The following is a 23,478-nucleotide window of genomic DNA, read 5'->3' on the forward strand; positions in this document are numbered from 1 at the left end:
TAATTGGCCACATGTACTTTGACGTCGTACCCAAATATTTCGTCGTGTAGGAATGACTCGGGAAGATAGCCTGTACGGGAACATAATGATCAGTGCTTCAGCTCACACCAAAAGAAAAGAAACAAGGATGTACTTACTCATAACCCAAACCGCAATTTCCCGAATCTTATCCTGCACCCACCCAATTTGTTTCTTTCGATCCGCTTTCCCTTTTACCTGGGTCAGAATCTTGTTGACTCAAGGTATACGGATAGCTTCGTAAGCTTCAGCTGATTTTAAGATAGCATGTTTGATGACTTCTTGTGGGATGTCTGCTTTCAAGATATCCACGCCAGTTTCGGAATGGAGTTTATTTAGGAAGTGTTTCAAGAGTAGAGCAAGAGTAAGGCAATCTTCAACTGCACACGACACGCCATGAGCACCTGTTTTCATTGAGTGATAATTTGGTTAGTGCTTTTCCTTTGGGCTATGTTTAGTGAGTCCTTACATAGATTCAGGTGGCATAGCATGCGCCGAATCACCGACAAGAATAATCCTTCCACAACCGTGTTTTGCTTGACTCCCTGACAAACCACCTACCGAAGTTCAATAAGGTGACAAGCTGGAGTATAGAGCCTGGGCAACATCAACCAATTATTACCCTCCTTGCTTCCACAAGCAACAGTAATGATTTGCCGAAAAAGAGTCTTGCATTCATCCCCAGGATCATCGTAGATGGATTTCCAACTCCCGTGACGATCAAGGAGGAGGGGCATCATGTCAAATCGGAGGGAGGGGGTTCTTTGTCTCAACGTGGGAAAACCAGATGAGTTTTTTCTGGGTGTCGGGGGAGTTGAGAGGTGCGAGGAGAGAGAACCCGAGCCCGCCGATCCGGGACATGGCGATGGTAGGTTTTGGGGTTTTGATTAAGGCATCTCGAGTGAATGGGGTAAAGGAGGAAAGAGGGGTGAACCCGCCAAAGCCGGTTAGACTGCTGCAATAAGAAGGTAAGTCAATTCAACATTCAGAATGAAAGAGACAACTCAACTCGTAATAAGGTTTATATTCTTCCCCATAAAGCGCATTTCTCGTTTGACTCCTTGCCCCGTCTGCACCAATAAGCAAATCACACCTTTCCACTCTCCCATCCACAAATTCAACACATACACAGCCTTCATTATCTGTCTCCTCCCAAACCCTCAAAACATTCGAACTCCAATTTACATTCCCATCCACCTCCCTATCCTCCCCAACTAAGAATCCCTCATGGACCATCGCCCGTGTAGCCATGAGCTGCCCATACCCATACCGCTCTTTACTCCCAAACGGAAATTCCCCGAGGACCCTTCCTCTGATAACTTGCAGTTTGCTGTTGTATTTGTCATCTGACAAGGGTTGGAGAGGAGAAGGGTGGGCGTCGTAGATCTGAATAGTGGCAAAGGGGAGATATTTTCGGAATGCATGATATGTGGCTAGTCCACCGATGCCTGCGCCAATGATAATGATTGTAATTTGAAGATGCAATGGTCAAGCCAAGGAACGAACCTTTAATGGCCCGGGAGTCTGGAAGATTGGTTGTTGGAGATTTTATGGAGGGTAGAAAGAATCGATAATCGAGGTCTCAGTCATCATGATTTGATCAAACAAAAAATTTTCCTTTAAGTTTTAAATAACCGAGTTATCGAAACTCGGCATATTGATATACGTACATAACAAGTTACAAGATAGTAGACATGAACTGTACATACTACCAAGGACAACAAAAAAAAAACGCACTCGGGCCCACTCCTAGTCCGTTTACTATATAAAGGAAATAGGTGACAGAAAAATCAAGGGATGTAGATGCGAAAACCATTAAAGGCTTACCATGAAATACATCCTCTTCGATTGTCGAACATGGAGCGGTTTGAAGCTCTGTAGCGCATCGCTGGTAGCAATACTCGAAGATTCCGAAAACCCATCAGCATTGGGATCATAATGGTTTCTTGCCCGCGAACAGACAATATCGGCATCTAAGTCAGTGATAAGCATTGTTTCCCTCGAATGTATACAGCGGGTAGAAGGGGAACGAACATACAATAGACTGGTGCGGGGATGGAGACAGACCGCGACTAAAACGAGCATGAGTACAAGTACACAAAGGCAATACTGGAAGAAAAAGATATTAGAATCTCACCGCACGTCCATACATATAGCACAATAGATTGCAAATGGATTGAATTGAGTCAGCTTTAAATCCATTATCCTGAGGTAGTAAGAAACATGAGCGCAAGAAAACTCATCGATAGTATGATAAAGGCCGATCGAGTTGGAAAACTTACGTCGTATAAAACCTGGCAAGAACGGTATTTATCAGCACACAAGAACTTTATTACTACTAATACCTGTCAGAGGAGTCACTCCTAAGTACATACCGAATAATGAGCTGGGCGAGAGGTTCCCAGTAAGCCTCCATGACTTAGGAGGTAAAAGTCAAACTCGAGCGGGTGGGTGATGCCTTTGTCCACAACGGTTCCGGCGAGGCAATTTCCCTTGGGATCTGCTTCTGTTTTGTTTTGAGGGTTCGAAGGAAAAAAACTTTCGAGGAAGGTGAACTTTGAATATCAATAAAGTTGTGGGAGAAGACATACATACCGGTAATGGTGCCTTTTTCCGACAATGATGAAAGTTATTTTTGGAGAGATTTCGAGGTCCGCGCAGACCTCTGTTACAGCAACATGAAGATTTTGAACATGAGGTGGTCCAATTGTTGAACTTAAAGGAACGTACTTTTTAAGACATCTACCTCTACATGAGTGAGAAGGGAATGGATGCCATGAGGATAGGGTAAACATAGGATTATCTGTGAAGAAGTACCTTGTTGCATCACTTCTTTAAATTGACTTTCAGACACGCCATCTCTGAAGAAGATTAACCGCTTGGGTTTCCCAGATGTCTTTTCAACTTGTTGTTGATAATCTTGGTAATCCCGGATTATATCCTGTGTAATAAAATCAAACAAGTATTATCAAACATCTTTCTCAAAGAAATCGAACAGTTCATCCCTGACCATAGCCATAGTGCGAAGGTCAGCGATGATCTCCTGGCGGGATGTCTGCACTTTGATCTTTGCAATATATTTGATAGCCCTACTATCAACACTTCCAACGAGAGAACTATATGACGGCGCATCTGAACCAGGAGCGGGGTGCATGACATCCGCACCTCAAAGTTCCAGAAAACAAATAATGAGGAGGCAAATGGACAGGACACATGAGGATCAAAACACACCCATTATGATCGTTGGATTTATGGAGTCACTGATAATAGTAGAATTTGCATCATCAGGGACAGCATTGATTCCTCCAAATTTGAGATTCACTCTATATGAAGACCACCGAGTCAGATTTTTAGACAAATGGAAAGGAAAAAGGAATTGAGTTAGCCAATTACTTGAGAGAAACATTGGCCCAATACTGGCCACTTGCTCTGTTACATTTAGTTGCCATCAAACACTGCGTGACCACTCCTTGCTGCAGAGAATGGTGAGAGGATAATGAAATTGAAGAATAGAGGAACCATACTTCAACGTCACCAAAGCTATTTTACATGTTTGATCCTTCGAATTATAGAATGAAGATGATCAGACGCACTACTTTACTGCATGCCAAATGTCCCTCCCGCCATCCGGAAGGATTACAAGTAGTAGGTCTGGGACAACCTTATATTTGTCCAAACACTTCTTACCAGCTTCTCTTAGTACCTGGCATTGTCAACCACAAGTTGAAGAATGAGCAAACTGTCTACTTTGTGGGGAATGGAAAATTTTGTTACCAAAGTGGTTGCTTGCCCTGCTCCATATTGGATAATTGGGTTGTCATCTCCAACAACAATACCTATGACACATGAATATCCTTCAGCAATTGAGCTAACACAGTTTTTAATCACTGACCAAAATTCTTGCAGCCATTGACAAAATCGTGAGCCACTGATTCAGCAGTTTCCTGCCCAAAACGGTTTACTGATTCAAAAATGATCATAACCCATTTGTTGAAACGTTGCGGTTTGATCATTTTTTTGTTTCGCCTGTGTAGAGGATAGATAGGAAGGAGTGAATGAATATTCTATCGCCAAAGAGAAAGAAACTTGCATGTCCCATGCGCCATTCCGGGGTTCCTTAAATGACAAATAATTTCCATTGAGGTATCAAAAGCATAGATAGATCAATGCTCACAGCAAATATGGGTTTGCTTCCTTCACCGTACTTGAGTTTCGGAGCAGGTAGTTGTCGCGCATCAGTGACCATTGGAAATGTATCTTCATTGACATCCAATCCGAAATTCCGCACATATTCAGATTCGGTGTGACCAAGAACCTGAAAGGTGTATCAGCAACTCTAAATTGAAAATCAATAGGGATTGCTAACCCCGAATCCATCTTTGATACTCGCGAGTCTCTCCGCTGGGCTCTTCTTTGAAAAATCAACCATGTGTCTGGTAACATCTGGTGGAATTTGCTTTCTCGCAAGCTGTCCATCCAAGATAGTGCAGCGTTCGAAAGGTAACACTGCACCTTTTGCAGTCTTGGCATGGACACAAATTGGTCAAGGCAAAGTAGTAGTACAAGAATGATTGATTAATGACAGACCTTTGCGCATATGATATCTGGATAACGAAGTGCCCTTCCTGATAGATTGTGGAAATATGAAGCAACAGTTGTGGGAGTGCCATCTCTTGTGTTGAATGTAATGCCCTGCGCTCCTTCCCGTGTCAATGAACTAATGGTATGAACTTTTGGAGGAGACCTGGCTGTTGCTGGCTGCACCGATACACGAACATTCTTCAAAAACCGTTCCAGGTCTTTGAAGATACGATCGGGAAGCCCGCGGTCTGTGGATAAGAGATTTGGGTCGGGGTTACGTGCATTGCTCACGATTTCGAGTGCAACACTGATCAAAGGTCCTGGTTTGTAAAACATTCCTGTGGAGAGGTCAATGTTCAGGAGAAGATGACCCGGTGAAGGTCTAAGGGATTGGAAATATCCTCTGCGTAGCTGAAATCCGTGACCAACATTCTTGAAATCAGTCTTAATAAAGAATGATCTGGAGTTGAAAGGATAGTTCTGCATTGGAAGCATTCGGATGACAACATTCAATGCCTGTGAGTCTTGTTAGTAAGGATCAGCACTAGACTGTGCTGCTAGAGTACACTGACCGTTAGTGCCGTTTGGACACTTTCATCCTGCGATTGTTTCCCCTTAATGAAACGTTGCAATACTCTGAAAAAAGAGAATATTTGGCATTATGGCTTCATAAATTTCGCGTAGAGTATACTAACTCACACTGGATTAATCTCCGCAACCTTCTTGATTCGAATCTTGAACACAGGTGGTGGTCTGCCTCCTGGCTGGGAACTACCATTTACCACAACATCGTACTTTGATTTTTCACAAATGAGTCGGTTGGAACTTCAATAACGAGGCTACGCAGGAGACTTACTTCTCGCATATCAGCACCTCCAAAATCAATGACATGTGGCATGAACAGATTTTTCTTTCCGTCGTAACTCCCTTTGGGAAGGAATTCCTCTTTTTGTTGGAGTTCTTTCACCAGTTGCATTGTGAATCGTGGAGGCAGTGTCTTCTCGGAGACGATGTCTGGTGAACATGAGTCACTTGTTGTAGATACGGGACAATGAATGACCTGGTTCGAAATGGCTTACCAACTAGTAGTTCCGAGAGCAGATAAGATGATCAGCTATCATGATCATCAACCATTCAAAGCCATTCAATCAACATACCATCGTAGTGGTGTATGATCTTCTGGGGCACCTGAACCACACAGGTGTTAGTTTTGACTTTGATATTTCTTCCTGCGGTTCCATATCCTGGGCGTTTGACGCCAACGGTCGTTATATGGGCTAATGAAAAGAAAGAAAAGAAAGAAAAGAAGAAAATTCGATATTGATGAAACAAATGCAAAAGGGGCATGATACAAGGTAATACCTGTTGACCCAGAGGGCTGGAGGCCTTCACTAGTCGTCTGAGCTCCGCGTCCGATACTTTGAGGACGTCCGCCGCCACGGGCACCTCCGCCTCCGCCTCTCCCTCTTCCTCCCCAAGCTGTACCGCCTTCTGTGGTTGGACGTGGCGGCATTGTAGTTATGATTTGATAGTAGAGTGTAGCAGCGATGTGTTATAAGTCAAAGTGAGGAAAGGCGTTTGCCTGGAATTTCTGAAGGCTCGAAGGGCATTATATACACTGCGCATCTGACGACGCGGCAATTTCCTGCGTAGTCTGACCGTGCCAAGATGAACCTTGATAGAAGTAGAGGACGTGCCCGAGAGGGGAGGGTGTTCATGTTAGTCTTTGACTACGCCCACTGTATCACCCCGTGGTTGTCATCTGAAAACTGCGCCGCAGGGGTCAAGTGGGTCGATACATTGAATCATGATAAGCCCTACGCACCGCAAATGCTTCGAATCGAACTGATAGATCGATAGGCAGAGACTCCTCAGGTTTTATATCGTACTGAGTTGGGCTTCACGATACGATTTATCTATCCACAGTTTTCATACGTCTCAGCACTCGTGAACAAAGATGATCAAGTGACTTTATCTCATTGCAGTTTCTCAAACTTCTTTGATAAATTATTGCCTTGAAACTCGAAGATTCAAGATATTTTGAGTTCGTATCGGTGTGGAAGCACACTCAGTTTGCTGTTGAAAGATGACAGTCGTTTGGACTTTGGCCCGTGCAGTGGTGGTTAGCGTAGATCTCCTCTAAAGCGTCAGCCAAATAGTGACTGCGACGCTCAGAAACAGCAATACATTAATGAGGGTTGGCGCATTTACGTCCCATCCGACTGTGGACAGAGATAGAAGAGATCGAACATGCGACTCGCAGATCATGACATCTCCTGACCATCTGACAATTAATACGAAGAAACGGTCAGATCATCACTCAACTCGTTCCCTTAGACCCAAGATTTGTACTATCCCTGTACTATCCACACTTGCCTCATTGCCGCCTTTTAGAGAGCTGCAGAGAGCTGCTCAGCGCTCAGCCTCCTCGGTAAGCTAGTTGAGGTTTTTATAACAAATTCCATGGTGGCTCAAGTACGCAAGCACATGAGTGGCATGATTGAAAAACATAATATGATGCTGGTCGAAGAAATTGTGTCGGAGGATTGAAGTGTGAGGTGAAATTTGATGCATTGATGCCAGATTGATGCGCAACACCAGATGGGCGTCAAATTTCCACGCCACGTGTATGCATATTCCTTTCCAAGTTTCCTTTTTCTGAAATCAAACGGACGGACGGAAAACTCAAGAGAAAGGGCCTAACAAACCTTGGTAGTCGTACGTTCATCTTTATTTAGCGCCGCTATGAGCTTACCAAGGCTTGTTTTCCCGCTTACAGTTTAACTCGTCATAGCGGAACATAAGATCAAGGATACATTGGACTTTCGACTACGCCCACAGGATAATCTATTTGCCAACACTCACTTTGGTTGCAGAGTACAATTGGAATCGTGGCACTCTCAACGTCTTATAAGCCGTAGTTTGACTAGAATTTAGGAGGAACAAGGAGGCGTATGTTTAAAAGCATCAACAGCGAGCAGGTACCCAGCGATCTACCCTTCCGAGCGACCGCTTCCTTTACTAGGCCTTGAATATAATCGATTTATACTCCGCATTTATCCTGGTATGTTATCTGTCTTTAGTCGTTCCGACGTGAACTTAAGCCTAAACAGCTATAATGGCTTCTTCACCCATATCATCACCACCTCTGGCGTCTCCCAACCCTCTTTCCTCTCCTAACGTTCCTTTGCCTATCCCAAACTCACCAATACCTTCTTCACCTTCCTTCTCTCCTCGTCCAACACCCCCTGTTCGTCGCGCATCCACATCTTCGGTGACAATCCCTATCCCAGGGAAGAGCATCCTGAAAAAGCCACCCCCACCTCCTACTGGGCTGTTGTCGAGGATCACGAGCGGAATCAGCGTCAATGGTATCGGAGGAATGAGCATGGGTGGGTTGGGCAAGTTCTTTGGAAGCGGAACTGGTGGTAATGCTACCTCAAGTGTGAACTCAAATCTCGCCACCATTCCAGAACCGCCAATCGATACTGTTCCTTCTTCGACGCCCCCGTTGAATCCCGCTCTCAAACGCGCACACTTTATTCTCCCGCATATGGCTGTTGTGTACCCCATATCGAGTTCTGCGCCTCCACGGACACCAACGACTCAGATGGAGAAAAAGGCGGTAGAGAATAGGGAGAGGGAAAGGAGGAGGAAGGTTGTGAGCGGTGATTCTATAGGTAGCGGTGGTTCCGCTGTGTCTACCACCAACCAGAGCGAATCGAGCGGATATACGACTCCAGTCAATGAGGATTATCGCTATGGTCTTTCCACTGATTCTCCTCCGACACCGATAGGAGTATCAGGCGCAGGATGGTGGAGCATGGATAAGGTCGGCGCATTCTATAAAGAATGTTGCGCTGCATCAGACGAGTTTCCAGATCCAGCTATATCCAAAGCCTTATTGAGGTATTCTACCTCCGCTGCAGCATCCACCTCGTTAACAACCCTATCCACTAATCCAAACTCAACGAATAATGCATTAACGCCAATCACCGCCAACCCAAACCCCATCTCTGCTTTGCCGTCTTCCATGTCAGCATCTGCACCACGTACCCTTGATCTTACCGGTATCTCTCTTTCTCTAACGCAAGCCGAGATCCTCGCAGACGTGCTTTCTATCGAATGGGGTCTACGCACGCTCATTCTCTGTGAATCTAACCTGGACGTGATAATACTCAAACCGATATTACACGCGCTTTTACTCAACAATACGTTGATTTATCTGAGTGTGGCGTCGAACTCCGGCTTGGGAAGGTCGAGTAAGAATAGCGTTGCCGGTGGAGGTGGGGGACTCAATTTTAGCGGTGGTTTTGGCAGCTTGAAGGGTGCAGTGAGTGGGGGAGCTGTTACTGGATGGGTCGTACTCGAGGCGTATTTGAGTAAATCGAGATTGAAGGTTCTGGATTTATCGATGAACGTATTGGATAAGAAAGCGATGGAGAGTGTGGTCAGAGGTGCTCTCGGGTCATTGGGTGACGACTCGACTTCATCTTCTTCCCGTTCGCCTTCGACCGAATCTCTTTCAGCAATCCTAGAACCTCATAATTCTCACTCTCACTCTTACTCTCCTTCTCCGTCCGTGATTTCGCTCACCCTCGACTCAACAACTATCAAATCTTCCGCTGCTCTCGACGTTCTTGCGCGCGCCGTGCGTACTTCGCCGTCGCTTCGTACTCTTTCATTGAGAAATTGTCGGATCGGAGCGATGGGGAGTAGAGGAGGGATAGCAGTTAGTTTGATGGTGAGGGATTGGCCCGATAGTGTCCCAGGAGGTACAGGACCAAGTGGAAATGGGTCTGGGAATGCATCGGGGAGCAATTCGTCTTCGGCGTCCGTGTCGATGCTCAATCCGTCATCTTCAACTCCAGTCAATACCTCGCATCCTCAGTCTACAACCTCCATCCAAAGACTTCGTCGACCTGCCGCGCTCACGAATTTGTTCGATAGCGTAACTTCTCCGCCTGTGACATCCACTCCTACTACAAACCCAGCATTCCAGTCATTATCATTTTCCAAAACACCATTATCAGCCAAGCCGTCACCATCTGCCCCTCTCCAAAAACCACTTCTCCCGCCCCCGAGACATCCTGTAAATTCTAATATGGAGTTAACCTCAAAGCCTAATTCTCTGCCGCCACCTGCTGCTCACCCGCTTTCACATTCTTCGAATCTCCCACCACCTCCACCGATCCATCCGACAAAAATTCCTCCTCAAACGACTTATACACCGTACGTTCCTCGTTCAAAACGAGCTGTCCTTGGTGCCGCACCTGGCACCGAATCTGGGCCACCCACCCCTACTACACCTTCCGGACCTTTAACCCCGATGAAATCCGCCACACCATTTACCCATACACCGATAACTCCAACCTTGACAACCGTCAGTCGGGGAGGCGTCACGGCTCTGACTTCTACCAACGATTCCAACAACCTTTCTTCTTCCGATATTGCATCAAATCATGCGATTGATTCGAATTCGAATTCTTTAAACCCGAATGTTATCAATGCTATAACGCACAATCATGGTGGGGCGACTCTCGGTGCGCAGCCTATGCCGCCTTCTGTGGCAGCGTTGAACTCTGCGTCAGCGGCGTTGTTGACTCAGGTGAGAGCGCTGGATGCGTTACCGAGGATAGGGAGCTTGAGGGTGTTGGACTTGAGGGGGAATGAGTTGAGGGTGAGTGGTGTTTCGTTGGATCTTTGTTTCTCTGGGATTTTGGTGTTCCTTTTCTATCTCTCGGGGTCTTCATTTTCTGACTCTGAATTTTTTCTTCATGTATAGAATCACATTACGTATCTGGCCCAAGTGCTGAAACGAAATCGAACCCTGAAGTCCCTTAATCTCCAAGATAACAAACTCGACCCGAAGGCGCTGGTGGTCATCGCTGAAGCGTTGAAGTATAATGCAGCATTGGAGGAATTGGATTTAGGTAGGAATCCGTGTTGCGGCGTAGTCGGTGGGGTAGGGATTGCCTCAGGAGGCGATCCTACGTTGACTCGATCGTCTACCGTTTCTTCGACGAACTCAACGAGTTCATCATCTTCTTCCATACGGTCGTACGCAAGTTCCTACACGCCCTCCATGTCAACGCCCACATCCTCAACAACCTCCTTCGTTTCGTATAAACCGAATCCACCGTCCAACGTTTCACTGACAACCGCTCACACGCAACCACGTTCACAACTCTATTCAAATCCCCATCCTTCAACGACAGGCTCTGCTTTTTCCTCTCATCCTTCGTCTGCCCCACCACAAGCCCAACCAAACCTCGGCCTCGAAGGCCTTCACGCTCTTCGTCTTGCTCTCGCTCTCAATACTACTTTGACTCGTCTTTCCCTCTCCGCTACTCATCTAGGCGACGCAGGCGCGATTGCGCTGGCGGAGTGGATGGGCGAGTACAGGGGGTTGAGGTGGTTAGATTTGACGAGGAACTCTGCTGCGGAGGTGAGCTCTAAGTCTCTGGGTCTGAGTGGAGTAAGCGGATCAGGGCTAGGCGGCCTGGGACAAGCGGGGGTGATGGCACTGGCACAGGGCGTCAAGGTGAATAGGACGCTGAGGTGTTTGGACGTAGAGATTCCACCAGGGGTAGAGGGATACGCGAAGTAAGTTTATCTGTCTTTTCTTTTACTTGATTTTGCCTCCTTCGCCTTCTCTCTCTTTTGGTTGTAATACTGCTTCTTCCTCATTTCGTTACCAGTTCACTTTCATGTTTAAATTTAATATATATATATATTTCATTCTCACCTGCTTTACAAATAGCGACTGTGAACGACCATTGTTCTGATTCTTTTTCTTGTTGTATTCACTCAGATTATCAAGAGAAATACTCAACACTTGTATTCGGAATGTCGAAGCTAGCGCTCGAGAGCAGGCCGAACAGGCTGAACGGGGTGGAGAGAATCGAGAACAACAGGACGATTGGAATATCACAAAAGACCCAGTTCATCGTGCAAAGGATTGTATGGAGGATCTCAAGAAATACCTCAAAATAGTCTCTTCCACGAATTCCGCAGCCTCCATCACTTCCACCACCTTCTCATCCCCGACAACATTTAACACATCTCTATACCCACATCCTCATGCCAATGCCGACGTCGAAACACTCCTACAGCGTTCAAAGTCTGCGCTGGATGACCTCACGAATGTCATTTCTGGCCTGCTTGAGGATACGTCCGAGTTATCATTCGACGGTCCTGTCAAAGAAGCGAAAATGCAGGAAGTTTTGGAGTTGAGTGATGTGCTTAGTGCACTGGTTGGGAATCTTGAGGAAGTTATTCGCAAGAACACTGCTCAAGAGTCGGTGTTGAATGAGAAAAATGAAGTTCAAGGGATGGCTGGTGTGAGCACGAACGAGGCGGTAGATGTTCCCGGTGCAGAAGGCAAAGAATCTGGTCGAACTAGTCTTCCCTGGAAGGAGAAACCGAGCCTACGTGTTGAAGTTCCGCTAAATCATCCTACTCCCTCTGTCGCTTTTTTAACATCATTGTCTTCATCTATGTCTGCTTCAAACACCTTGTCAGATTCTACTGTCTCCAGTTCCGGACCTACCTTCACGATTACAGATTCGCCTACACCTTCACCACCTCCAAGTACTTCCCCAAGACCATCCAGTCCTATACATCCTGTTCAAGCCTCCGACGCTTCTATCGCATATGAAGAACATGACGTACTAATACCGACTTCAGACAAAGGCAAAGCCCGAGCTCCTCCAGAACCAGAGCGACATGAGCCAGTACTCAGTCCGACTGCGGTGTTGTTGAGGAACGGTGTGAGAGGTGCTTCGAGCTTGGGTCTTATAGGAAGTCCGTTAAGCAGCTTGGGAGTAGGAATAGGATTGAGCGATGACGGGTTGAGTGAGAGTGAGGGAGAAGGGGAGATTGAGGATGAGTATGAGGATGCGGTAGATCGTGCAGGTGGAGATGAAGGTGAGAATGGCGAGGAGGAGGCAGAGGCTGGAGTTCGGTGAGTTTTGCTGAATCAACGAGATGCTTCATCATGGTCCTGAGTTTATTCCTTCCTGGTAGATCTCGAAGTTGGGTTGCAGAAGAAGGAGAGGTATTCCGAAAAGGAAATGTTCTTCTTGGACCGGAGGAAATGGAGGGAGAATACGATGGAGAGGAGTTACGAAGGGAGGTGTGTAGATTTGCTTTACCATTTCAACCCATATCCCATATTTTCTTCCCACTGACTTTCTTATCTTCCTCCGATGACACCTTTTACTTTCTCTGGTTAATATAAAACGGATACTAATTCATCTAACTTTGTTCTTTTAGCTTCTCGAAGCCATGGTTGAACGACCCGCACCACGGTCCCTTCGGATAGATGACCCAGATGATTATGGGACCGTCTTGACTCCTTCCACTTCATCCCCTTCCGCTGGTGGCTCAGCATTATCTACTCCGCTCTCGCCACCCCATTCTTCAGCATTCCTACCAACATCAAGCCTGCATTCATCATCCTCATCATCTGGTCCAATATCTAGCCTGTCGACACCGCTTGCATCACACTCCGAAGATGATCTCCGATTAACCTCCCCATCATCTTCGATGTCTTCGATGTCAGGCGGCACAACGCCAACGCAAGAAATTAATGCTTCATCTGCTGCTGCTGCTGACGTTTCACCGTCATCGTCATTCGCAATGGTAAGACCATACGTGCCACGTACACGCTCATCTTTTTCGGGAATTTCTCTCAATCAAAGCCAGGGGAAGATGTCCGGTGGATGAGCAACACATGGGCTTGTCACCCTACAGCTTACGGAGGTGATCAGTTTGGATATAGCTAGACCAAGGTATATAACCACTGAATGCTTGGGGTAGAGGGTATTAACAGAATTTACACGATTCTACAATTACACTTACAGTATATACCATGTTTTGGATATACAATACTCGTTCATCCACTCTGAATCGTTGCGTGTAATTCTTCCAGGTATTCATGTATGTCTTCTACTGAGCCCCGAGGGAGTATGGGGAAACATCCCAGGCAAGGGGGTGTCAAATGATAGTTGAGCTTGGAATTACTGAGTGCTTTCTCTGTTCTTATACAACAGACCCAATCAAACCCAGAGATAGCCGGAATAAAACTCTTGATTATACACGATTTCATCAATGAAAATCTTGTGAATCCCATAAAAGCAATGATGATTTGGGTTTTGGCAATCCACAAATTCTCGCGGAATCCACTGAAATTCGAACAATAGGTTGTGGGATGGAAGGGAGGGAGATTCAATCATTAGCTGGTATTGTCTAATGCAAAATTTGGTGTATGAATTGAAGAGAAATGGAAAGAATCTTACCATTATTGGTGGATGTGGGTGGCTGCCTACAGCAATTAGGATTTCATGAAATTGCTCCTGTGAAAAGAAATATTAAAATGGAGGGTAATTGAACATGAAGGTAAGCAACAGACATGGATCTGAAGCCATCTTTGACTGAACAATCAACGGTTGTGGAGTGTCCTACTTCTGCATTTATTTACAATGACCATGGGACAGCCTAAGAACAGTATGAACACCGCCATGAGCCGCCACCCAGATTAACACAAATGCACAAATGCTGGAAGTCATTGTGAATACAAATGTCTGCACCATCTTAAGTATGAAGTGACCAATCACTCTTGGCAATCCCTACTTGAGCAATGAGTGTGAAGGTCCTCTCAATTTATCCACATACACATTGGTGCAAGCCCTCATAGAGAATCACCTGCTGCCGGCAATAATTTTTGACTCAATGCAATAAGCAGTGAGGGAAAGCTTTTGTTACATTGCTACCTGCAAAACCTGTATACTCGCCAGAGCAACGATACTGTCTGGAGAGAGTGCTCTCCAGCAATGAAAGCACCCAGAGCAAAAATCAAAGCCTGCTCTGGGTGCTTTCGTCTATTTAGCCGAAAATACAGGTTTTGCAGATGTGGCCCCGATCATCGGGGCTAAGTTGGGGTGCTGACTCCAGTCAGCATTGCATTCATTGGTGCTTCCAATGTTCAGTGATGTTTCCAGTTTCAAGAATGAGTACCATATCATTCACGGTAGGTGTTATATTGTAGGAGTAAAATTCAAAAGAATTACTTTTGAGTCAGAGGTGAACATACATGCTTTGACAAGGAAAATGAAAAACTGCATTGCTGTAGGACCAGTATACAGAATATCAGTATTAGAAGCAGCATATTTGTTTCAAGCACCCTTTGTGCAAATGCCTAACAGTCATTCTTGCGGATCCCATCTGCCACAACTTGCAAAAATTCATGAGGTTGGTCCCAGTGTGCCTGCATCAACAGTGAAAACTGATTTTCAATCTAGTTCTCCAGGTAAGGAAGTCGGAGTGCTCACAAAATGGTTTAATCCGACCATGTCTAAGAAGTGGATCTTCCTACCAATGACTCTACCATTTTTCTTCAAAGCTGCCTCATACAATCTCTTGGTTTCAATCTCCCCCCAAGCACACATCCAATTTGTACTTGTAACTCCAATATACGTGACATCCACATTTGGGAACCAAGAGCTGACACTCTCAGTATCAAATAATGCCTTCTCGCTTAGTTTACAGAGAGTTGCTTGAGAAGGCGGCATAAACCTGTTTGAATAGTTGAATACTATATGAAATTTTGGCAGGGTGGAACAAAGAAATTCACTTACGTCAATACCTCTGATTTCATGGCCTCCATTTCAATCCCCTTTGCCTTATCTTCCTCAGACCAATCATATACAGAGGTTCTCCTGGTTTTTTTAGGAATACCATTCAAATCATGGATAGTAGCTGATGATGGTAAACTTCGAGTGGCAAAGTCATAGCATGGATGATCATAGTATGAGCTGACCCATTCTGAAAAGGCAACCGGGATATCTTCAGGTTTGAGGCTGGTGTCCTCCCAAGGAACATAGTTTTTGTTGTCGAATGGTACTGGATACCCAAAAGCAACATGAGGCGGGTCTGGAAAGTGTATATAAATGAAACCTTGATATCAAGAACTGACCACACAATTTACCATAGAGCATAAACTTCCCAATGTACTGTTGCAACAATGCATATTCCTCATTAGCAATCATTGGATTATGAGCTGCTCCAAAAATTGAAAAAATCATCTGGCATCCAGCGGACCAGCCCATGATGGCTATACCCCCAGACATGCTGGATGACAATTTCATCTTCAACTTGGGAATTTGTTCTTGCTCAATGAAAATCTTCAAAAATTGAGCAAGCTGAGCACTCAATCGTTCCCAAAATGTCTGACTCCCTTGTTCAATCTCCTGAACTTCTGCAGAGGTATAGGGTGTAGATCCTACATAATTCCTTCGATGAAAAAGGACTGTGCGGAGATTGAGGGCTTGGCCAAACAAATGCAGCTTGTGAAATTGGTCTATGTAGTATAATAGTAAATGGGAAACTCAATTTAAACTGGATGCAGACGTGTAATGATATATTATACGTACATGCATTAAATGCTGAGCCATGTATAATAAGAACAGTGGTGTAGTCATCAGAGTTGAGGGGTGCTCCACTATCTGTGAAGGATAATTCAGTTCCTTCGGGTAGAGAGTATGTTTTGAAGATATTTGACATAGAATGGTACTGATAATTTCAGTGGCAAGGTGTATGTTATAAGAAAATGGCTCTCAGGGAATTTTGGTCTTTATATATGAATTAGGATAAAATTTGCAAGCTCTTGCAGGTGGTCCCAGGGACTTCGATACTTCTCCAAGGGTCCATCCATTAATCAACTTATACATAGGGGTCGGACTATCCTTTCATACCATTCAGATTTCCATATTTGAGACTTCTTTCTTTTGATCCTGAAACTGACAAGTCAATGTTCCGCAGTAAGTCCAAGCCCCACAGTAGGGCGGTGGGTTGTCAGATGATGATATCTATATATCTATATATATATATTCTTTTGTCAAGCATACATATGTACAATGTTTCAATGGAAATATCCTCCCATGGATTCTGATGGAACCTGTATCATGACAACATGTGCATGCAAAGAAAATTCAAATTGAAAACCATCAGATTTCTGATATTATATTCTCGTAGGCGGGAGGGTCGAGCTTCAATTTTGTGTGATCATTTGAATACTTGGTCCGGCAATTTCTCATACATAATTCCGCTTTTACCACCACTGTATATCGGTAGGTAGAATTTTGCGTTCCGTCGGTGCGTTCTGCGTTCACGTTCGCGTTTCGTGCGTTCATATGCGTTCATATATTTATTATATTATGTACAATAATATGATTTTAGTGTTCAATTATTGATTACTTCGATTGTACTATACATAATGTGTGCATAAACTGTACAATATGTAGTAGATTAGTGGAACAATAGTAACATTTCAGTCAAAATATCGAAATTTAACAATATTTATGTAAACTCGGAACGCAAATTTGATACTAGTGTACCCCTGCGGGGCCCTAAAAACCTTGCTCCCCGATTTGTAATGAACACTTTAAATATAATTCAACGTCGAATCGTACATTACACAGTAGTTTTCAGACAAAGCAACTGGAGCATGCATTCACGAACTGATTGGAGCCAACTGTCCGTATACTTTCCATCAACTTGCTGGCTTATGTTAATAAGACCATGTCCTTGCACTCTGCTACCAACCATGTACCAACTTTGAATACTATCCCATCCTTTTTCAGTGTCGATGAGCAGTGCGTCATACTGCTGGCCATCTACCTCTTTTTCCAACACAGCCCACCTTGGAGCTAAAGGCACTTGTGTCCTGACCACGTAACCAATCACATCTTCATCGGCGTCCATGAACCACTCGTATTGTCTGCGAACCGGCTTTAATCATAGGACCGGACGCAGGTCAGGGTTATTCTGCAACAGTGCTGCCAATACGTTGATGACCACTGTTGCAGGGGGATAACGTAGTTCAACAACTGCTGACCTCGGAATTTCTGCAGATTCTCTCGGGTCGAGCTCAATGTCAAATATTGTGCCCCATACAGGCGTGGAATCAATGATGACTGAGCAGGGCATTCCAATGTAAACGGGCATACGTCCAGGAATAGCACCACAGTCGCAAATGTTATCTTGCAACAGCTTCAGTTCAGCTTTAGTCACGGTTGCACCAATGGAAAACGTAATGTCGTTGAAGGAATTGAACATGTACAACGTCGCATTGAGAGCCTTCGCGACTTCAATCAGAAGGAACTGGTTAAGTTGTTTGCATCTCTCCCTGGAATTACTAACGACTACTGCATTACGCCTTGCATGTCGTTTGACAAAGGAGGCCATGTTAGCAACACTTGCATTCAACAACTGTATATGGTCACGTCCGATTGTCGCGAGCCTGATTGTGTCCAGAAATGTGTTTGAGGTCCTGTCATGTATAGGCTCAGTGTCAAGCCAGTGTACATTGGACAAAAATTTGTGAGTGATGGGATTATCGTGCAGCCAGAATGCTTGATTATGATTCTTAAGTGGGGCTAGCTGATGAATGTCTGCAAAAATAACGACGTTCCTGTGTCCAAAATAGGTCGTGGCACCTTCACAACCATACCTTTTGTTCAACTGTTCAGACCATCCTGTCAATACACCCATTTCCAACGCACTCCCCACATCGACAAAGAAATATTCCTGGCCGCAATCCATTGTAGTCGCGTGTGGAATGGACTCCATCGGAACACCGCCAATAAGCGCAGCACCATGCTCCATAGCGGCGCCCTTGAAAGCCAATGTGGGACTGTGGTGATCACTGATGAAATCGAACAGACCACACAACAACAAGGTTTTGCCACTGGACGCGCTTCCGTGCACCAGGATAAGCAATTGTTTGACATCTTTTCCTAATCTGTTTGCGTCGACATGTCGTAACACTTCATTGTAAATGAATGTCTGTCATCCTCGTGGGTGAAACAATGTCGACTGAAAGCACATCTGAGTTCAATTCAATAAGTGGGTGAGCGGTACATACCATGTCCGAAGAACGTCCTCTGTATGCTTCTGTATGTGGAGTTTGTCCCGTGTTAAGTACTGTTCAATCCCCGCTGATAAGCCATTCCTGAATCTTGTCAGGTTCAAATAAGTTATCAAGCAAGTAATATACAGGGTCAATCAATCAATATATCTATCTGTCTCCGGATCGGAGTCTGTAGGAGCAACTAATATACAGGGTCAATCAATCAATATATCTATCTGTCTCCGGATCCAAGTCTGTAGTGATAACAGCTGATCATGCTAATTGGTATTTCCTGTCTCCCCTTCCGCTCCTCGCCTGGCTCTTTTCGTGGCAGATGATTTAACCAAAGTGCTCCCAGGTCTTTTCGCTGTTCCAGGTGTGCCACCTGTAAAGACATTGAATAACGCCCGACGCCATTAACAATGTCGTAGGAACACAACTCACCAGCGATTGGCACCTGCACATCATGACTACCAGATGCAGCCGTGCTCATAACACCTGCATTGACTGTCGATTGCGAGGGAGGGGCTACAGCAACAAATCAGCATATCAACCACACAACCAACAATTAACTGGCTTACGTGTGAGCGGTGCGAATGAACCGGGGGCGTCTTCATTGCCCATTGCATTCTTCAAAGGTAGAACTGTAGCGTTGTCAACTGCAACATCTACAAAACATCAAAGAATTATCATCAGTAAACAGACAGAATTGCCTTTAGCAAAAAAATCAATTCCCCACCCGGCAGGTGAATTTGCAAGGGGGGTAGATCCACATCCTCAGCAGCCTCGTGTGCATCTTCGAGGATTGTCAACCTCTTGAGGTCCAGTGCAAACCCCCAGTTAGGGTCGGACTTGAACTTCCATCCTTGGATAACAACGTCAACAGCGACCATTGCACCTTTGATTGCGCCCTGTACACAATTTGCAGCCACTTTGGAGCCGAGAGAGTCGAACACCGGAAAATCAACTATTGCATGCGCTTGCCGAGCCTCCACCCAGAACGGAGTGTTCTGCTGACCTTCTGGGGTAATGGTCACAATGGTAGCTTTGTGGAAGAAGTTGGTTAGGCAACGTCGAATATGCACATTTAATAGATACACACAGTCAGGATCTTCGCCAGCCCTCAACGCCTGCAAAATCATCAGCTATTGTGCACAGTTATTATTTCGAGAACAAACACGGAATAGTGGACTTCCGAACCTGAACGTCCCATCGTTCATTGTCGGATCTTCTTCATACCACAGAAACTTGACATCGTGATTCCGGTCCTTGGTAAGTAAGCACATAATGTCCTTCAACGTTTGAATGGATTGGTCCCAGTCAAGCTCGAATTTGCCATTGAATGCAGGTCCTAGCATTGCTGTCCGTTTTCCATGCTTAGCCGCCTTCTTGGAAGGGACCCAGTTGCCGGTCATACCAGTGAAGTTGTTATTATTGAGCACACGGCTGACAAAAGTGACCACTTTTGCCTTAGGTTTACCACCACCCGGCACGCGAACATTAGAAAACAGAAATGTTTTGTCATCACGAAAGAATGCACCGGACGACATGATGGTGTTATTCGGCTTTCCCATGTAGTTATCGAGAGACAGGAAATGTTCACGCCTATTGGCACTGATATCGTTCAGCATGCTGGTAGAGAAAAGAATCAGTAAAGAGCAGACTGTAAGAAGGAAGTGATACGCAGTACTTGGGAGATTACAGAAGTAGGCAAATATGCAAGCAATGTTTACATGTACTCTGTTTTAAGCCTCAAATGTCCATCCGATGTCGACAAGGTTTGCAGATATAGTTCGATCATTAGACAGTATTACAGATAGGATATTGAAATATCAAAGTCTGTTAAACATCTACCAAACGAGAACGGGAACTGATAGGAAGCGGAGGCCACCTCAGGAGTGCCCGTACTTGGTAGCGATAGTCAGCGGGGGCCGTCTTAGCACAGTACAAATGGTCGGATGTGTGATCAACATTTTACTGGAGAAATACAATGTCTGTGGCTTGACTGCGAAGTGCACCATCAAACTCCTCTTCTTTCCGACTCAAGACGGTGGCAATGTTATCCTTGGACACTGTTGCGGAACAGTTAGCACGAGCAACCAAGAAAACCATAATTGATACTTGTGCCGCATTCAGTATTACCTTCTCCCCAGCAGAAGTACGGTCAAAAGCCACAATGGCGCAAAGACTGACCCAAGTTCACTCCGAGCGCCTTGAACAGATCATAACACAGTTGGGAAATTTTTCACGTAATAAGAGGAAGGCGACAGCAGGTGCACCCCCGAACACCAAATGGCGGCGGGTTGTGGCAAACCACCGTGAAGACGAGGACAGCATTGAGGCGATGGAGCTAGTGGAAGTGATCCGAGGACCGTTCTTGTCAACACCCACTGAAAAACAACGCCAAGCAATTGTAACTGAATTCATTACAAGGACAAATAATGACAGTACCAACTCGGGAGTATGTTATTGTTGTGCGCGGGAGATGCAAGCAGTGGACTTGTGCGAGGTATCTCTGGAACACCTTCCCAACAACTGATTGTTGGAGCTGGAAGAGGCTCATGCTGCACATCACTTAACTGGTGGTCTCTTGCTGTACAGAGATCCGAAAAGTTTGCGAACACCAGAGACTGTTTGCCTTGATTGCATAAGCGATCTTTTGCAAGCCAAAAGACCACAGCTTTCACTCGCTAACAACATGTGGATTGGAGAAACACCTTTCGAGTTGTACATCCTCACCCTCCCAGAGTACATACTCGTGTCACGCTTTCATGCCGCCGCATATGTTGTGAAGATGTACCCAAAGAAGAGGTCTGCTTGCTGGATTCCAAAAGATCAGCTGACCAGTGCCTTGAAGGGCAACATATCGTCATACTTTATGAACAGTGAAGAAATCACTCACCTTGTTGATGATTCACACCTCCCACCAAGGCAGGGTATACTCGCTGCCATGATTGCGATTACTTTCATTGGGAAGCAAAACATAAGTATGAACACATTGAAAACTCTGTTCATGGTTCAGCACGTTAAAGTTGTGAATGCGTTGCATTGGCTCATTGCAAACAATAAGTGCTACTCGCACATTCAAATGTCCAGTATCAACATCAATGCATTACCTGAAAATGGAGTTCCGCAAGAACTATTGACGACTGTCAAGTATTCAGAGGACAAATTTCACTTTGAAGAAGAGCGACAAGGGTACGTGCCTGATGGTGAGGAAGATGAAGAACATTGGGCCGAAGACCAGAACAATCCTTATGAGCCACTTTGTGAAGGATCAGAATCGGAAGAAGAGGAGAATACAGCAAGTGACACACCAGGTAAATACAAAAATTGAAACCTGCATTTGTGTTTACCCGTTTGTAGGAGTCTTTGAAGTTAGCGCCAGTGGAGTCGTAGATTTAGAAGGCAACTGCATCCCGCAAAGTGAGCTCCTTAGTAATGCATTGGGAAATCTGCAACGCCAGGATGCCCAGGTGGGGCAGGGCCAGACAACACCGCAATATGCGGTTAGAATAGGGGGCTATGTGAATGAGTATGGACGACGTGAAGCAAATGGTACCCCTTCCACCGGCCCATCTTCAAATCCAAATCATTTGTTGGGCTGCTTTCCGCAATTATTTCCTTATGGTTGTGGTGGATTCGAGACATCACGCCAATGCCAAGTTAGTTATGCTGCGCATGCTAAATGGGCACTGCAATACGGGGATCGACGATTCCGTCATGACATGCAGTTTGTCTTCCAGGTATTTGGCGTTATTCAAAAACGAGCAATATGTACTTCGGCAGCGTTGAAGATGTCTAGGGCAGACTTTGTTCACAATCAGTATGCGATAGAGAGATTGAAACCAGGCAACTTTGCAACCACAGCTGAAGAAGAGAGAAACAGTTCACGCTTCAGTAACCCAGTGATGCGGTCGCTCATGAACCACTTACGCTCTGTGCGTTCAAGTGTACCGGGGACTGACTCCTCCCGAACTAGTGTGCGCTCCCAAATATGGTCCATGTCTACGATGATCAATGCACCTAATTTGTGGGTGACGCTGAATCCATCCGACATCAACAATCCAATCGCGCAAGTGTTTGCAGGAGAACAAATCGATCTCAATAATTTCGACGCTACAGTTGAAGCATATGTCGGCATGGTAGAAACCCAAGGATGTGGCATGCTCCATGTGCACCTGATAATGTGGTTGCATGGCTCGCCATCACCTTCGAAGATGAGAACCTTCCTACTATCGGAAGAATTTCGAAAGAAGATTGTCGCATTCATTAAGACCAACGTACAAGCAGACGTAGGTTTAAGTCAACCAGACTTCCTCAAGTTAACCCCCAAGCCAGGTATATATTTCAATCGGCCGATTCCACCGAGTGACCCAAAATATTCGGAGAAGCGTGATAGTCGGACAAAGCTCGTTGCACGCACTGTACAGCTTCACAGCTGTGAGGTTGGGAGATGTTTGATTGTCAAAAACAAACGACTGGTGTGTAAGAACCGCGCACCTTTCCAGCTATCAGATACAGACTGGGTGACTGAAAACGGGGAGTGGGGAATGCGGAGAGTAATACCTTTCTTGAATGGCTTCAATCCCACGATATCAGAGTTACTAATTTGTAATCATGACGTGAAGCTAGTAACCAATGGCAATGAAATGCAGGACATGACAATGTATGCCACGAACTATTCCTTGAAACAACAACCTAAAACTTGGAATGAATCAGCGCTACTCGCGAAACAGCATGCCTTTCATGTCGAACAAGAGTTGCAATCGCATGAGTACATGAAGGCCAGTCAGCGGCTCATCACTCGTTGTGCAATATCATTGAACAGGGAGAAGGAGATGAGTGCCCCCGAGGTCATCAGCCATTTGATGGGCTGGGGCGATCGGTACATATCCCATCACTTTGTCTCTATTTATCTTGATGGTATATCGCATGCACTGAGGAATGTGTTCCTGATTCTACAA

General features: G+C 45.3%; 6 protein-coding genes across 6 annotated transcripts; 2 read left to right on the forward strand and 4 right to left on the reverse strand.

Annotated features, from left to right (window-relative positions):
• Positions 1–759: 759 nt before the first annotated feature.
• On the reverse strand, positions 760–6,112 carry C8R40DRAFT_1178054 (Piwi domain-containing protein; the record flags this gene model as incomplete). The annotated part of the gene is made up of 25 exons (XM_046232791.1): positions 760–973; positions 1,028–1,404; positions 1,846–1,991; positions 2,057–2,090; positions 2,156–2,224; positions 2,301–2,312; positions 2,394–2,556; positions 2,614–2,683; positions 2,749–2,766; positions 2,836–2,959; positions 3,029–3,183; positions 3,250–3,341; positions 3,412–3,491; positions 3,543–3,558; positions 3,612–3,721; positions 3,793–3,854; positions 3,911–3,962; positions 4,193–4,333; positions 4,385–4,540; positions 4,606–5,115; positions 5,172–5,235; positions 5,299–5,393; positions 5,456–5,613; positions 5,757–5,876; positions 5,962–6,112. The coding sequence occupies 25 exons, from the start codon at positions 6,110–6,112 to the stop codon at positions 760–762; spliced, it is 3,189 nt and encodes a 1,062-aa protein (XP_046079330.1).
• A 1,605-nt stretch (positions 6,113–7,717) lies between these two features.
• On the forward strand, positions 7,718–13,388 carry C8R40DRAFT_1178055 (uncharacterized protein; the record flags this gene model as incomplete). The annotated part of the gene is made up of 6 exons (XM_046232792.1): positions 7,718–10,279; positions 10,385–11,205; positions 11,414–12,565; positions 12,628–12,736; positions 12,877–13,245; positions 13,305–13,388. 6 exons carry the CDS (start codon positions 7,718–7,720, stop codon positions 13,386–13,388), a joined length of 5,097 nt encoding a protein of 1,698 aa, XP_046079331.1.
• Positions 13,389–14,638: 1,250 nt separating this feature from the next.
• C8R40DRAFT_852635 (uncharacterized protein) lies at positions 14,639–15,207 on the reverse strand. The gene is made up of 2 exons (XM_046236454.1): positions 14,934–15,207; positions 14,639–14,869 (listed from the first exon to the last, which is right to left on the reverse strand). The coding sequence occupies exons 1-2, from the start codon at positions 15,171–15,173 to the stop codon at positions 14,801–14,803; spliced, it is 309 nt and encodes a 102-aa protein (XP_046079332.1). The 5' UTR covers positions 15,174–15,207; the 3' UTR covers positions 14,639–14,800.
• Positions 15,208–15,235: 28 nt separating this feature from the next.
• C8R40DRAFT_1062565 (uncharacterized protein) lies at positions 15,236–16,164 on the reverse strand (the record flags this gene model as incomplete). Its single annotated transcript, XM_046225478.1, has 3 exons — positions 15,236–15,534; positions 15,590–15,961; positions 16,035–16,164. 3 exons carry the CDS (start codon positions 16,162–16,164, stop codon positions 15,236–15,238), a joined length of 801 nt encoding a protein of 266 aa, XP_046079333.1.
• Positions 16,165–17,073: 909 nt separating this feature from the next.
• On the reverse strand, positions 17,074–20,142 carry C8R40DRAFT_1075006 (uncharacterized protein; the record flags this gene model as incomplete). The annotated part of the gene is made up of 10 exons (XM_046226797.1): positions 17,074–17,380; positions 17,498–18,073; positions 18,113–18,295; positions 18,327–18,403; positions 18,527–18,585; positions 18,956–19,039; positions 19,093–19,179; positions 19,251–19,556; positions 19,614–19,641; positions 19,690–20,142. 10 exons carry the CDS (start codon positions 20,140–20,142, stop codon positions 17,074–17,076), a joined length of 2,160 nt encoding a protein of 719 aa, XP_046079334.1.
• A 1,208-nt stretch (positions 20,143–21,350) lies between these two features.
• On the forward strand, positions 21,351–23,466 carry C8R40DRAFT_1009080 (uncharacterized protein; the record flags this gene model as incomplete). Its single annotated transcript, XM_046222834.1, has 2 exons — positions 21,351–21,780; positions 21,881–23,466. Coding segments are annotated over 2 exons (2,016 nt in total), but the record flags the coding sequence as incomplete, so codon positions are not given.
• Between the last annotated feature and the right edge of the window lie 12 nt (positions 23,467–23,478).

Source organism: Lentinula edodes (assembly GCF_021015755.1).
Source record: "Lentinula edodes strain Le(Bin) 0899 ss11 chromosome Unknown C8R40scaffold_74, whole genome shotgun sequence".
Taxonomy (NCBI): domain Eukaryota; kingdom Fungi; phylum Basidiomycota; class Agaricomycetes; order Agaricales; family Omphalotaceae; genus Lentinula; species Lentinula edodes.